Consider the following 16274-nt stretch of genomic DNA (forward strand, 5'->3'; position numbering starts at 1 on the left):
ACCCGCACCCCACCCCTGTCCGTGTGTCTGTCCCTGCATCAGTCCCTGTGGCCATCTCCCAGCCCGGGGTGCTGGGGGTGCTCAGGGCTATCCTGGCTCCAGACAGATGGACAGACACACGGACAGTGCTGGGGCTGGGAAGGGCCTGACCCTGCCCAGGGGTGTGGGAAGTGTCAGGCTGGGTGGGTGTCCGTCCGTCTGTCCAGCTGCACATCCAAGTGTCCAGTGGATGCACACGTGTCCAGCTGTCTGTGCAACTGTCCATGTGTCCATCCGCACATCCAGTCATCCACACAGCTGTCCATGTGTCCGGCTGGGAGTTCAACTGTCCGTGCGTCAGGGTGGCCCTGACACCGACTGTACATCCGGGGGACTGTCTGTGTGTCGGTCTGTCTGTCTGGACGTGCAGCCGTCCGTGAGTCCAGCTGGATGTGCTCCTGTCTGTGTGTCCATCCCACCCCTGTGACCCCAACAGGGCACTGGAGCACAGAGCAGGGGCTGCACATCCAGCCAGACACATGGACGGTTGGACAGATGGACACACAGATGGCTGGACATGCAGACACACGGACAGGGCATGTCCAGACAGACAGACACCCACCCAGATGGACCCTCCCTTTCTGCATCCACAAAAGCCCCATAAATGCACATTTTGCCCCAAAGGCCCCTCTGAAAACCCTGCAATTTCACAATTGCCCCGCCCCCTCACAGTCCTGCTGTCTCAGTGTCCGTCTGTCTGTGCCCCGTCCATGTGTCTGGAGCTGCGATTGGGCCCAAAACCCCCTCCCCCAGCCCTGTGACTGGGGGCTGCCATGAGGACAGACAGACAGATGGACACAGCTGTGGGGCGGGGGTGTGAAATCGCTGATTTTCCAGAGGGGCCTTTGGGGCAAAAAGTGCATATTTGATGCATTTATGCCTAGCGGTGGAGGAGAAATGTCTGTCTGGCCAGTTGCATATCCAGGTGTCTGTGTGTCTGGCTGGATGTACATTCGTTCTGCTGTCCGTACATCTGTCCATCTGTCCATTTGCAGCACAACCATCCCCATTTATAACTGAACCCTGTCCATCTGTCCAGTTCCATGTTGGACCATCCACATACCCCCCTGTGCCTCTGGACAAACAGCTGTCTGTGTGTCCATCTGTCCATGCAGCCATCCATTCCCCTGGCTGGACAGGCACTGTCTGTGTGTCCGGCTGTCTGCCCATCTGTCCGTGCATCCACCCGCACACCCGTCATCTGAGTGTTCATGTGTCCAGCAGCTGGACACAGGGACAGTCACATATCCAGCTGGACAGACAGACATTTGTGCATCCAGTCGGAACAATGGATGGACACTTCTACATCCAGCTGGACAGACAAACAGATACACCCCCCACACACACACGGACATCCCTCCGTCCATCCATCTGGATGGGCCCCATTCATGTCTCCAGCTGGACCTGCACCCACCCATCTTTCCCATGGAACACACAACTGTCTGTCCAGTTCCGTGTGTCTGTCTGTGCATCCATCCACGTGTCCTCACGGCTGTCCATCCATCCACCCACCCTTCCATCCTTCCATCCATCCACCCACCCACTCATCCATCCATCCACCCATCCATCCGTCCATCCGTCTGTGTCCCAGTGCTTTGGGTGGGGAGGGGGATGGGCCCAGCTCGATGGCCAGTCCAGGCCCACCTGGACAGACGGACACTGCAGGAACACCCAGACACACGGACTGGTGCCACCTGCACCTCTGGAAAAGCACCCAAAAATGCCCTTTTTGCCCCAAAGGCCCCACTCCAACACCAGCAGGCTCAGGCCCTTTCCCCCGCCCCAATAATCCACGTCCATCTCTCCACGCCCCATCCTTGTGTCCGTGCGTCCATCTGTCCATCCCACCACAATCCCACCTCTCTGGGGCAAGGCGGGAGATCTGAGGCCCCATCCTGACCCCCCCAGCAGGACCTGGGGGGTCCCTGAGGTGTCCCTGGTCGGCTCCAACACCCACCTCCATCCTGGGGCACCAGCAGCACCTTTTTGTGCTGTTTTTACCCCAGAACAGGCTCTGTTCTGCCTCCCACCCCCTGCCATGGGCCTGCAGGTGCAGGGTGAGGATCTTCCCTGGCTTTGGGGTCCACACCCCAAATCCTCTCCTGAATCTCCTTTTTTACCATATCTGCTTGATTTTAACCCGTTTGCACCAGCATTAATTAACTGGGGGGTTTGGTGGCTCCCACCGGTGCCGCTTCAGGTGGGAAGGGTTTGGCAGGATTTTGGGTGGGAAAGGAGTGAAGAACATCCAGACTGACTCTTAGTTTTGAAAGGCTGATGTATATCAATAATTCAGGGATAATTTTCAGTAAGGAATTAGTAGTGAGATTAGAAGTGGGGGAAAATCCTGCAATTCTGATTTTCAATTATCCACGACACAGATGATAATAAAGAGAAATCTGACCTAGTCCAGTAAAATTATCACTTTTTTCTGGTGCTTTTTGAAGAACAAATGGGGTGGCCCCTCCCGAGGAGCCCCCAAACCTCCCTTTTGCCCTCTCCCCCCCTCCCAGGCAGCTGAGGGACGAGGTCGTGGCACCAACTTGTTTTGTATTTTTTAATAAAGTTCGTAATCCAATGGACACACAAAACAAAACTGCGCTGAGAAAAAAAAAATGAACCAAAATAAACCAAAAAAAAAAAAACCAAAACAAAAAAACAAGAAACCAAGTTCCATAAATTAATTAAGTGTTAGGGGAGGCGAGGGGGGCCGGGCAGAGTCTTTGTACAAGTGTATAACACTTCCACAGCTGATGAGACGAGGGGATGTTTAAATGAAGCGCACTTACAAATGAGTGACAATACAAAGTCTGAGTATGAAAATAAGATTTTTTTTCTCTGAAAACACATTTTTGGCACAGATTAAAAAAAAATGTATGTTGTGGGGATTTGATTTTTTTTTCTTTTTTTTAAAGTCAGTATTATATATATTTATATATATTATATATATATTTATATATACACACACCCACTGAGTTCTGCATATCCCACCAGGAAGGAAAAAAAGCTCTCCCTTTTGTGTTTTTATTTTTTTTTGTTTGCTTTGTATTTTCTTGCTTTTTCAGTGTAAACTGTACATCCCAGATGAAGAGAAGACGGCTGCAGCAGGGGCAGGTGGAGGAAGAGGAGGGTTCAACATCCGGACAAAATAACCCCAAAAAGAAAAGAAAAATAAAAAAAAAAACAAAAGAAGAAAAAAACCACCAAAAACAAACAAAAAAAAACAATGAAACAACCAATAAAATAAAAAATGCCTGTGTGAAATGCTCCTTGACCCACAAATGTCAGCAGAGTCCCTGCGGAACGTCCACGCAGCTCAATGTGTGTCAAGACATCCAGAACGTCACAGCGTCTCCAACTGTGCAAAGTCCGAGTCACTAATTTAGTGCAAAGGCAGTTCAGGTTCTTTTTTCATTTTTTTTCCTTTTTTTTTTGTTAAAAAAAATAAGCCATCCTTTTCTTTTTTTTTTCTTTTTTTTTTTTTGTGGTTTTTTTCATGGTTTTTTTTGTATCTTTTCCCCAAAAAGGAGGCACAGGAACCCAAGCCCAGTCCACCTGCTGAGTGCATCAGTTGTCCATAAGCCAAAGCAACATGTAAACATACGGTTTGATCGAGGCCGGTCGGGCAGGAGGCTGGTTTCTGGCAGCATTTTTCTTGTTTCATAACCTTCTCTCTCCTTCTTTTGATTTAGTTTTGATTTGAAAATTAATTTTTTTTTTTGTTGTGGGCTGTTTTGGTTTTTTTTTTTGGTAATTTTTTTTTTTTGCTGCAGGGCCTTGGATAAAAATTAAAAAATAAAAATAAAAATAAAAAATTAAAATAATAAAAAGTCAGTAACTGGTAAACAGCTCATACCGACGCGATGACAATCATGAGGTGAGGAGAGATGTTGGAGATGCTGGCGAGGAGATCCGGGGCGAGGCGGGACAGGTGACTTTCCGAAAATTCGCAGGGTGGGAAGATCTGCAGAACGTAGGCAGGCTGAGGGGAGGGGAAAAAACCACAGATTAGAGCCAATCCTAAAGCCAGGCCTACAATGTTTAAAACCGGGACATTCAGGTGATTTTTTTTTGGTGTTTAAAGGCTCCTCAATTTTGTATAAAACAGAAGACACAAGTGTGGTTTCCCAGGTGGGGAGTTTTCCACATGTAAGATGTGAGAGAGCTGGTTGATTTTATTGGGAAAGGGAGAAAAATTCCAAATAATTAGTTATTTCAGTGGTTGCTCTGAGCGCTGACAGCTCATTCTAAGTTCTTTACACCCAGAATTAAATTACACACACAGGTTAAATTTGATTCAGGGCAGCAACACACCGGGAATAAACACTCCACAGCAACAAACCCAAATGTGTTTCCCAAGAAAACAGCAGGTGTCCTGGAAAAATCAGGATATGGGGAAGAAATAAGGACTCTACTTCAGAGTTGAAGAGGTAGAAAAGGGGTTTGGTTGGTTTTCATCCCAAGATGTTGGGCTGGGATAAATCAGTGGTTTTCATCCCAAGATGTTGGTCAGAGAACAAACTGATGGTTTCATCCCAAGGTGCTGGGCTGGGAACCAACCAAACATACATCTGGGGGGTTTTTTGTGGCTTCGGGGTTGGTTTTCAGTGATTTTATCAGTTCCATTGATGTGTTTCACTGGGGATGTAAATGGGGGGGTTCACTGCTACCAACCCCAAGCAGAACCCCAAGCGAAGCTGGTGGGGGGGAAGGACGGATGGATGGACGGACAGACGTCCTGCTGTGGACTGGTCAGTTAATCCCTGGTGTTCCAGGGGTTTCTGTGCCGGTACCTGGTTGGAGCCGGGGTTGGGGACGTTGATGATCCCTGCAGCCTGTTTGGCCTGCAGGTAACTGATGAAGGCAGCCTTGAGTGACTCGGTCTGACTGACCACGTCCTCCTGGTCGCGGCCGCAGGGCAGGGCCAGCAGCAGGCAGTAATCACTCTCCACCTGCCGGGGAGGACACAGGCTGGGTTAGATGGTGGATGGACACGTGTCTTCCTGCCATACACCCCCTACCTGGGGGGAAAATCCTGCCTTTAAAGTCCCTGATGTTACAATTTGTTCCCCAGAGAAGCTGTGGCTGCTCCATCCCTGGAAGTGTCCAAGGCCAGGTTGGACAAGGCTTGGAGCAACCTGGGACAGTGGGAGGTGTCCCTGCCCACAGCAGGGGTGGAATGGGATGAGCTTTAAGGTCTCTCCAAGCCAAACCATTCTGGGGTTCTGTGATTTCAACACACCAGGAGATGGTGAAAAGGACTGAAAACACATTTCCATGGCCACCTGAACTCCATGTTCCACCTTTCTCAGACACACTGGAGCCAGCAGGAATTTGTCCCAGGGCTGAGGGATGAGTGACTTCAAAGGTTTCCCAACTCCACCATTCCTTTTTCCATAAATGCAGAGTAAGAGCTATTGCTCACCACTTGCAATCCATGTTACACACGCTCTGGGATGAAGGAATCCCAGTACTATTACCAGAATCCCAAAATAGAATCACAGCATATTCTGAGCTGGAAGGGACCCCCAGGGATCATGGATCCAACCCCTGGCCCAGTGCAGACACCCCAACAATCCCCTCCTGTCCCTCAGAGCGTTGTCCAAACCCTCCTGGAGCTCTGGCAGCCTTGGGGACAGCCTGGGGAGCCTGGGCAGTGCCAACCACCCCCTGTGCGGAGAAAACAACGTGACAGCAGCTGAACTTTGTGGTTTTCAGTCCTGCAGCTGGTGAGACCCGCCCAGTTCTCAGCACTTCCCAAGCACACATGCCTGCCCCATCCCTGCCCTCACCATCATCCTCCGTGCGACCCCCTCGAGCTGGGAGGCCTCGAGCCGCATGCGCTGCGCGATCCGCAGCGGGGGCCCCCCCTCGGGCGCCGGCAGTGACCGGTGAGCCAGGACGTTGTTCCCGGACACAAAGTGGAGCTGGACAGCGGCTGTGTCGTTCTTGAGGGCCAAGAGGCCCTGCCAGACAATGGGGTATTTCTGGGAAGAGAGGGAGAAGGAGTATTACACACAAAGGATGGAGAGGAGGATCCAAAATCCCGTCTGAGCTGCTCAGCTGCCTCTGATACTTCCATCAGAGCTTTATGTAACACCTGATTGTTCCTCTACATGTCAGCCTTGGTTTAAATCCTACTAAACCAGGAATTCAGTCCCTTTCCTTCCAGCTGGCCAAGCTGCCTGGGTGGATCCCGTCATCACAATCCCTCAGTCTCCCACTCAGCATGAGGCTGTTGCCAAATGCTCTTTTCTCTTTTACAAATGGAAAAATTGAGAAATAACAGAAGAAGAGTAGCTCAAGGTTATATGGGAGATATTTGGTGTTGGACACAACTCTTGGTTCCTCATCAGTGCCTGTTCCTGTCTCCCTCCTCTTCCTCATTTTCTAGGCTTGGAAGAATGTTTTTTCCTTTTTCAGTGAAATTAAATACACCATCACTCTTCCCTGCCCATGAGGAAAACCTTTCCAGGAAACAGCTGACTGTAAAACTGACTGGGAACAATGATACGGGTAAAAACCAGCGGGGACAGAACAGCCCAAAAACCAGACAGATGAAGCATTTGATCCAAGACAGGTCAGGTTTGGTGCTGCAGGTGAGACAGAACCTCGTGATTCCTCCCTGGACGAGCCGCACGAGGCTGCTCGGCCGGGAGGAGGCGACGGACGGACACTCACTGTGAGGAGCTGGACCATGTCCACAGGTCTCTGCGACACGGGGTGAGGCGACGGCTCCTGTTTGAGCCCGGCCTGGGGCTCTGGGCGGCTCAGGGGCGGCCCCGACGTCGTGGGGATAAACATGGATTGCTTGGGAACCGCCTGGGGCTGGTGTGGCGACGGAAGCTCCTGTTTCATGGAGACGGCGACAGGTGAGGGGTAGGAGGTCTGGCCCGTGTCCCCCTGGGCCCTCTGGAGGTGGACATGAGGGTCCATCTGTGCCGTGTGTCTGTTCACGGCAGGGTGGTGACTCTGCTCCGACCCCGCTGCCGGAGGGCCCTTGGGATCCTGCGGGATCTGAGGAGTCTTGCTGCGCACTGGCTGGCTGGGGTGCGAGTGCTCGCCCTCCGGTAGACCCTGGGAAGCAGGAGGGGGGAAAAAGGGAAGCTTTTAGGCTGTGGGTGTATCAGATTTCATTAATTTAACAATAAGGTGCCAGGACATCATCACATTCTAGGTGGAGATGTGTCTCCACACCACAGCCCTGCTGTGGTGGTACCTGGGCCTGTCTCCCACTTCCAAGTCCACCTGAGCTGAAATCCCACCCCCTGAATTCTGCTCCAAGTCCATCCTTAGCCTCACCATCCACCTGAGGATGCCTGACCTACGCAGCCCCTTGGTGCTGACAATTCTCATGACAGCTCTATGTCCAGAAACCCGCAGGCAGCTTCCCACCTCCCGCTTTGAGACCCAGAGTAGTTAAGGAAGTGGGATGTCTCAGCTTCCTCTGATGCTGAGCAGCGTTTGAACCCCATTTTTCAAAAAACCCAGTTCCTCTTGTACTGTGAACTTAAGCAGGGCCTGAAGACTAACCATGGAGAGTTAAGTTCAGCTCTTATGACCACACAGAGCTGTGTCACAGCCACAGTTAGATCAGAATGCTCCAGATTCCAAGGAGAATCGAGTTCCAGACTCCAGGGAGAGGTTTTATTTCTCACCTGTGAGGGGGTCATGCTGCGGGAGGGCAGCCCGATGGGCGAGGCGCCGGGGAACTGCGGGTGCCCGAGCTGTGCCGCCGTGTGGTAATTCCTCATGTCGCCGTACACGGAGCGGTAGTCGTGGAAGGAGCTGCCAGCGGGATGCATGATCTGCACCCCGTGTGGGACCACCACCGGCTGCGTCAGGGGCAGCCCAGGCAGTTGGCTGCCCGAGGGCACGCTCAGGAGCCGGGGCTCGCTGTGAGGAGAGTGGGCCACCTTGCCTTCGGAGGATTTGGGAGTCTCTTTCCCGGGTTGCGGGGTCTTACTGACGGGGGGAGTTTTCCCGGCCCCTTCGGGCGTCCGGGACTGCCGCGTTTCCGAGTGGTGCTCGCCCACGGCAGCCATGTGCGGGTGCATGATCATCCTGACGTCCCGGGGCACATTGTACTGGTCCAGCCGGATGCTGGTGGGATGCATGCGGTAATCCGGCTGCATCACCAGCACGTCCGACTGCACCGGCGCCGGGCCCCGGCACACGGTCGAGTGGTGGAAGTGCAGCTCCTCCTCGGGGGGGTGCTGGGAGGACAGCGGGGGCATGACAATGTCCCGGATGGGGGTTGGCTGAGGCGTGCTAGATCGCTGAGGTTTGATCTCCATCTGGGGCTGCAGAGCAGCACGGGGCGAGTGGAGCGCTTCCGGGCGGATTCCGTATGGGATGCCGGAGAGAGGAGGGGTGTTCATCCTCACCTCACCTTGGGACAGATGGCCCAGGGACACAGTCTGTGTTACACTGTGAGGGGGCATGATAACAGATTGCTCGGGATGCATGCTGGAGATGTACTGAGGAACGGGAATTCCCGGCGCCAGCATCACTGGGGTACTGCTGGACAGAGCCGGAGACGAGGTACTGCCGGGATGACAGGCCCGGGGGAACGGCGACGGCGAGTGCCCGCTGGTGCGTGGTGAGTGCGGCTCCTGCTTGGTGACCCCCAGGTGGGAGATGGCCCGGTCGGTCGGGGTGCTGGGTCCCGAGCTGACGTGGTTTGCTTCCGAATGTATCTTCCCAGAGAGGGAAGAGTGGTGAGGACTCACTCCGGGACTCAAGCTGGAGGGTTGCAGAGTCTTGGTCTCCACTTTCAGAGCAGCTGGGTCGGACAGTTTTTTGTTCACGACCATCTGGTTATGGACCAGTACAGGTGGAGTGTTGACCGTCTGCGTCAGGACCTTGCCGGGCTGCGACGCCGGAGTCTGGACAGTGAGGTGGGAAGAGTCCGACTTGTCCAGCGCGGCGCGCTCCTGCTTCACGGAGGAGATGACGGGCGATGTGTTGTAGGGCTGTGTTCCAAGTACCAGTGAAGAATGGGTGGAAACAGTCCCGTAGCCCACCGAAGTCTGGGAGCCTTTTGGTGCTGGCTGAGACGGCGTGATGGGCTCCTGTTTAATCTGAGACTTGGACACAGACTGCTGGAACTCGATGTCCACGGCGCTGGCTGGGGGAATCTGGCTGATCTTGGCACTGATTCGCTGCGGGCCTTCCGTCTTTTGCCCCGAGTAACTCAGGAGCACCACACCTTCCGAGGTGTTCACCCGCAGCCCCGGGCTGGACCCAGTCTCCACAGGCCTCTCCTCGATAATAGACATCGATCCTGGATGGAACCTGCTATTATCATTTGTGCTCGACCTCTGCTTGAATTTTGGTGAGGGAGCGTTGACGAGGCAGGTCTGGGTTTGGGGAGCTTGTTTCACCAAGGTAATCCTGGGAGCCTCCTCCAGATCCACACTGTGGGGCATCCTGCTGATGACAGAAGTGGCTTTGGGAGCAATCACGGTGCTGATCTTCTCCTTCTCGCTGAACACTGGCGCTTCGGCCACCGGTGGGTCCAAGGCATTGGTGATGGGAACTGCCGGCTTCTCCTCCGACACCGCCTTGATGGCCTCCACGGCGGGGTGGAGAGGTGCCTCTTCCAGACACGGTGCGCTCACCGGCTCAGCGTGCGTTGTTGTCACGTGCGTGGAGGTTATGCTTGTCGCCGAGACGTATTTGGGCTCCATGAGTATCTTCCTCAAAGTGCTGGAGTTTGTGTCAATATCCGACGCCTTTGTGTCTGGTGGGAGAGCGGGCGGGGGCGTGGAACGGGCACGGGGTTCCTCATGCCTGACCATCCACTCTGGCACCTTGGCAGCACCGGAGTGAAGGGGGACGATGGCGGAGGGCACCGGGGTGGGCAGCTTGGCCACTGCCGCGGGGACGGTGGGAAGGGCTGCATTCGGGGCGCTTGGTGGCGTGACTGGAGCGTTCTCCAGGGGCGACCGGATCTTGAACCCGCTCTGACTCCCCTCATCTAGGGGAACCGGCGGGCTGCCCAGGTCCAGAGGAGCTGGAGCGGGTGCTTTCGGAGAGGTGCCGCTCTCAGCGACAGCCTCATGGGCAGCCACGACATCAGCGGCCACAGCCTTGGTGGGGTCAGAAGCGCTTGGCTCCACGGATGCTGAGGGTTTAATTTGTTTCTCCTCCTTTGAGACTTCCTCAGGTTTTGCCTTTACCTCGTTGGCAGGGGGTGACCTGCTCTGCACCCTCTCCGGTTCAAAGGCATTGACCTCGGGGGTGTCACCCTTCCTGCTCGTGCTCTTCTTGCGTCTCTGCCGTGAGGTTTTCTGACGGCCCTTTTCCTTCCGAGCAACTTCAGCCTCCTGCAAGGTCTCGGCCTCCTGAGCGGAGTTGGAAGATTCGCTGAAGCTGACTTCGGACTCCTTGCTCTCCGTCTCCAACGGGACAGAGCCGGGCACTGGCTGTACTGCAGACTCGACGGCCGCCTCAGTTTCCAGGATATTGTTCACTGCCTGATCCGTCTCAGGCTCCATCTCCTCCCGAGGTGACGGTAACACCAAGGGCTCTGTGGGGATTTCGGCTTCTGATTCAGCGGGATACGTCGGGGGTGCAGGGAAGCTTTCAGTCTCCCCAGAAATGTCATTGATGATGGAGCCGATGGCCGCTGCCAGCTCCGTTTCACTCGCCTGGTGCGCGGGTTTATCTGCCTCCTCCTCCTGACGGACTTCAGGCACATCTGCTGTCGGCTCTTTGTAAGCAGCAATCGTTGGAGGAGTTTCGGTGAGTTTTGCAATATTCTCCACCGCCTGCTCAAGCTCAATCTGCTTTGCCAACTGGGCGGCTTCGGGGGACTGCTTGGGCTCCCGCGTCACCTCCTTCTCCATTTCTGGGAATGAATCTTCTACCTCATTCTTAGTGAAGTGGGGTGGCAAGATGTCCTCTTTTGGGGGGCTCTTCATCTTGGGTGGCGACACCGCCACCGGCTCTGCCTCCTCCTCAGGGGGTCGCAAGGCGCCCTTGACTTCGTCCACGTTCAGGCGTATTTCCACGTTTTTGAGACACACAGATGCTTTATCGACGACAGTTTTGGTATTTTTGTACCTTCCCCTTTTGGATTTCGTAACCTTCTCTGGCACTGGCTTCTTCTCAGTGATCTCAACTGTGGGGATTTCGAGCTGGTTTTTCTCCACATCCAGTTCTTTCCGATCCCGTTTCTGCTCACTCGCTGCTGGCTCTTTCTCAGCAGCTTTAGCTTTATTGCTGTTGTCTCCCATGCTCAATTCCTGACTGCTTCTTTCAGCAGCAGCATCTTCAGACTCAGTTGTGGTATCGGCTTTCGGTTCGTTCTTCCCTTTCTTCCCCTGTTGGCTGGTAGCAGCTGATGAGTGACTGTGTGTGAGCTTCTGGGATCTAGGGGACCTCCAACCCTCTACAGGCTTAGGAGCTTCCACGGTATCTTTACTTTCAGCCTCCTCCACCTCTTGCTGTACTGGTTCAGTCTTTATTGGAGAGATGTCCTCCTCTGGCTTACGGCGGGTTTTCGGAGGTCTTCCCCTCCTCGGGGTCGTGGGAACAGTTGTTACTGTTTCCTGCGGTTCCTTTTCCCCTCTCTTCCTGGTGGATCTAGTGACCTCCATGGAGTCCTTCACTGGAGATGGGCCTTCATTGTCCCCTGTGGTAGCGTAGACTGACCTCACATTTCTGCGCCTGGTCCGGCCTATCGGCAGGCTTGGCTCCACGTTTTCCGGCTCTGCAGCAGAACTCGGGGATTTAGCAGCATTCCTCGAAACCTTCTCCGCCTCCACTTTCAATTCAGACAGTTTCTGGGCCTCCCCACGAGGAGAGCTCGACCTTTTCAGCTTTTCACGGTCAATTCTTTCACTCTTCCTCGTGACGGGCTTTTCCGTGACACTGGCTGCAGCCGACTGCACGGGTGTCTTGGAGCGTTTACTCTTGTAGGATTTCTTATCTTTTACAACCACTGGAGGTTCCACTTCCATATCATTGTCAGAAACAGGTGGCAGGACCTCAGCAGTTGCCTCCACTTTTTGACTCACACCAGCATCAGCGTTGGCAGAAGGTGGAGGATTTTCCTCTTTAGGTTCAGCAGCCTCATCCGACTTCTGAGCCAGCTTGGGCACAGGAGGAAGCAGCTGGGCAGCCTCAGGTTCTGGATCTACACTGATGTCTGCATCGGAAAATGAAGCCCCAGGAGTAGGAGGTTTGGTATCCAAGTATGAAGGATGCTCTGTTGCCACAGCATCTTCCTCCGGCGCCAGGGTCGTAGCAACAACTTCTTTACTCGCTTCTACAACCGACGGAGGTTCCGTTTGCTCAGGAGGTTCCGTTTTGACAGGAGCAGCGAGTTCAGGAAAAGGTTTTTGTTCCTCTGCTGCAGCAGCAGGTTCACAAGGTTTCTCTTCTTTGACAGAAGGTGGTTCCACCAGGACCTTTTCGCTCGCTACCTTCTCAGGAGCGATGGGAGCTGGTTCCTGTGGCACAGTGACCAATGAGGGACCGACCGAGGAAGTTTTGTGTTCTGGTTCTTTACTATCAGGAACTGTTTCTGGTGTTTTCGGACAGTTTTCTTTATCTTCCTGTTTTTCCACTTCCTTTGGTTTCTGATCCTTCTCCTTTTCTTTCTGCTGCATTCGCGTCAGCTCAACAAACCTGCTGTGGAAGAGAACCACCGGCTCTTGCACCAAATCAGCCGCGCTGTTCGTCCCGTCGGAGGAGGACTGTCTCCCATACAACCTTCCAGAGATGAAGTCCAGATCATCATCTTTCCTCTCTAAATGCTGCAGGCGCTTGGAGTCCTGCTCAAAGATTGAACTGTGCAAAAACCGAGACGCAAACAGTTCCTGCCGCTCTTGTTCTTCCTCTTTATGATCTTCTTTCTTATCATCCAGTTTTCCGCCTTCGGAATCTGTTCTGATTTTTTTCTTTTTCATGTACCAAGATGGAATAGGTCTTGGAGCTGAGTCAACCTTCTCTTTGTCTTTATTGTTTCTAAAACTAGCAAACCTTGAATCCCAGTCTAGAAAGGACCAGTTTTCCTCTCGTGATGAAGAGAGGGATTTAGCTCTTTCAAGCAAGGCCTTTGTGTCTGGTGTGATTGTCTTGTCCAATGCAAAAGAGTAAAATTTGTTTCTTTCTAAGGAACTGGACAGTCTTTCCTCTCTTTCACGTAACTTCTCCTCTCTGTCTCTTAATAAAAAAGACAACCTGGAACTCTCTAACAAGGACGAGGCTTTCGGGGAATGGGGTTTGTTTTCTCCATCGTCATCCGAATCCGAAGGCACCTCCCCAGGCTCCAGGTCCCGGACAGACCGTTTCCGGATGCTGTCTCTTTTGACGATGCTGCTTGGAAAGCTGATGTCAACTCTCCCAGGCTCCTGCTTCACCTGGGTTTCCCACCTGCTTGAGTCTTCCTCAGAACTCATCACGGAGAGTTTTATTTTAGCCATTTCTGCCATCTGCTCCCTTCTGCTGGAATCGTAAGGATTGAATTTCAGCGAGTCCTCCCTCACAGTCATGTTTGAGTATGAAAGACCCTTTTCTTCTATTTTAGGTGACTCTTTGGTTTCCTTTAATGGTATTAGCCTTGGAGAATCGAGTGTGTCGTCATCCTCATGGAATGGGAAGTGTCTGATGCTCGGGGAACAGGACATCCTTTCTGAGTCCTCACTCACCTGACGAGAACTTCTGTAGTTCCTTTCTCTTTTAGTGCTAATTTCAAAGTCAAACTGGTCAGTCTTTTTCTTTTTACTCGGTGGAGAGTCATCGGTGACGTCTTGTGGAGGTTTTCCTACCTCGTGGACCAGGCTCCGCCTTTCATATTCATCCACATCTTTCTTTGGGCTGCCGAACTTCTCCGACTTCGCGATCTCCATTTCCAGCTGTTGTTTCAACCTGCGGCTTTGCTCCATTTGTTTCCGGTAGCTCTGCGTGTGGTCAATGTCGATGCCGATCTTCTCCTCCGTGTCAGCTGACTGAGGTTTCTCTTGGCCAAGTTTATGGTCTGGTGTTTCTTCGGGAAGACCAGAGTAATTCTTCCTTGTGTCCTCTCTCTCAGTTCCCTGCTCGTCCAGCAACTGTACCTGTTTATGTTGGGGTTTCATCGGGTTCAGTTTTTTAGACGGGAGTTCCTGAACTTCCACGGATTCATCAGGTGCCTCCATCAGCCTCGTCTGCATATCCAGGGTGGGACGCATGCCAATCCCACCGACACTAAGAGTGTCCTGAATTTCTTTGGGACTAGTAACAGGAATAAGTCTTTCCAGTTTGAGCTTTTTAGATTCCCTTTTAAGCATCTCCTTCCTCAGTGGTTTCCTCTCCAACTCTCCATCCCTTAACATCGGTGCTTCTCTGGACGATGCCGTCGCATCAAGTTGCTTTTTCAAGACCATGCGTGCATCCTCCTCATCCTGGCTGCTCCGTTTGACATCCAGCTTTTGCCTGTCAGGCTTTGGATTTGCATCGGCAAAACGCCTTTTACGAGCCTCCAGTTTGTCTAAATCAACCGTGTTGGTCCCCTCAGAAGTTTGCTCTGTCTTCAAGTGCTTTTTGGGTTTCATTTTTCCCTCCTTATCCACCACTTCGATGTGACTGGCAAGGGTTTTCTCCTTCTGTAACTTGGTTCTGACGGGCTCCAGTTTAGACTGCTCAGACTTGGCTTGCTCAGCCTGGGATGTCTGGGTTTTCTGTTCAAGCAGTGGGGATTTCAGAGTGTCATTATCAAGCTTTGCTCTCAGTTTCTCCAGCGTGGGTTGATCAATAACCTTCCCTTCCTTTTCCTTCACACGGGTCAGCACAACGCAGGGCATCAGTTCCAGGCGGTTTTTCGCTGTCCCTTCTTTGTCACCCCTCTCTTTGCTTTGTTTACTGTTGCCCTTCAGTTTTTCTGGGCTAGGCTCTCTCTCATTCTCCTGATCCGTTTCCGAGGACTGGGAGCTGGGCGAATGGATTTTCGCTTTTCGTTTTTGCTTATCCATTTTCTCCTTTTCAATTTTTTCCGGCTTTTCCTTCCTCACCAAGCGTTTCTCCTTGTCCACCCTCTCCTGCTCAAACACGCGCTCCTTCTCCGCCTTCTCGTTTTTTGCGTACCGTTCCACGCGGGCCTTGTCAAGCTTGTCGTAGCGTGGAGGGGACAGGGAGCTGCAGCTGCCACTGCGATCCGATGACCTGCTGTAAATCCTCCTCTCTGAGTCGCTCTGCAGCCGCTCTGACTGCGAGGGGGACGCTCCAGGGCTCTGCGGGCGCCGCGAGTGCGTCGGGCTCTGGCTCCGCTCAATTGGTCTCCGCTCATGGTCTCTGTCCCGATCAGATTCGAACCGTTCCCTCTCCCTCTCTCTCTCCCGTTGCCTGTAACTGTACTCCCGAATGTCCTGCTCATAGGGATCACCACGGTAATCCCTGTACTCGCGCGGGTCATCGTAGTATCGTGGGTCATAGTAGTCTGCTTGGTAGGGATCCCACTCGGCGTAGAATTCCCTGCCCCGGGCCGGGTATTCTCGTCGAGGATCTTCAGGATATGTCCCCGGGGTCCGAACAGTCTCGTAGTAAGTACGATCAGGGGCGTATTCGTAGGATCCTCTTCGTTCGTCTCTGCTAAACATAAAAATAAACAGATTCTAGTTCTCCTCCTCAGCCAACATGCTGTGTTACCACCATCCTTCCTAGGTGAGAGAATGGTTTGGGTTGGAAGGAATCTTAAAGATCATGGAATCATTAAGGTTGGAAAAGAGCTTTAAGATCACCAAGTCCAACTGTTGACTCACCAGCCCTACCACCATGTTCACCATCAAACCATGTGCTCAAGTGTCACAGCCACATGTAAGGGAATTTCAGGATCTTTTTCCCTAGGTGCATCAAGGTAGCTGCACACGGAGATTTAACAATGAATTGGTTTCCTCCTTTTCTATTTTTTCCAGTTCTCCCTTCCTCACCAACCACTTCTCCTTGTCTATCCTCTCCTGTGCAGTGGACTAAACACTTTGTTAACTTATCAAACACCAAATGCAGTTAATTGGTCATTTCATAACAGCTCTCTCAAGTATTGTTTCACCACCCTCACTCCTTCATTTTTGTCAAATTCAAACCTTGCATGAAATGAAGGTAAAACCGACCCATGTATGGGCTGGGCAGGGTGAAGACACCCCATCTTCAGAACCCAAGATCTAACTCTGAAAACATGAGGCAAATCAAAATTCAAGGGTGGAATCTCTCTGTTATTAAGCAGTAAAGTGGCAGTAAGATTTCTTTAA

At 52.6% G+C, this 16274-nt stretch overlaps 1 protein-coding gene across 7 annotated transcripts in view; it reads right to left on the minus strand.

Moving 5' to 3' along the window:
- Nucleotides 1-2973: 2973 nt before the first annotated feature.
- The window catches only part of SPEN (spen family transcriptional repressor), a 77598-nt gene continuing 64297 nt past the window's right edge, over nucleotides 2974-16274 (minus strand). For 5 of the 7 annotated variants that reach the window (XM_032709124.1, XM_032709123.1, XM_032709119.1 and 2 more), the window contains 5 exons: nucleotides 7698-15618; nucleotides 6721-7116; nucleotides 5832-6026; nucleotides 4833-4991; nucleotides 2974-4021 (listed from right to left, as the gene is read on the minus strand). In XM_032709124.1, the coding sequence (XP_032565015.1) occupies nucleotides 3890-4021; nucleotides 4833-4991; nucleotides 5832-6026; nucleotides 6721-7116; nucleotides 7698-15618 (8803 nt within the window). In that variant the 3' untranslated portion in view covers nucleotides 2974-3889. The remainder of the gene's footprint in view (nucleotides 4022-4832; nucleotides 4992-5831; nucleotides 6027-6720; nucleotides 7117-7697; nucleotides 15619-16274) is intronic. The other 2 variants (XM_032709122.1, XM_032709120.1) reach the window with 1 other exon arrangement.

Source organism: Chiroxiphia lanceolata, chromosome 22 (genome assembly GCF_009829145.1).
Source record: "Chiroxiphia lanceolata isolate bChiLan1 chromosome 22, bChiLan1.pri, whole genome shotgun sequence".
Lineage (NCBI taxonomy): Eukaryota > Metazoa > Chordata > Aves > Passeriformes > Pipridae > Chiroxiphia > Chiroxiphia lanceolata.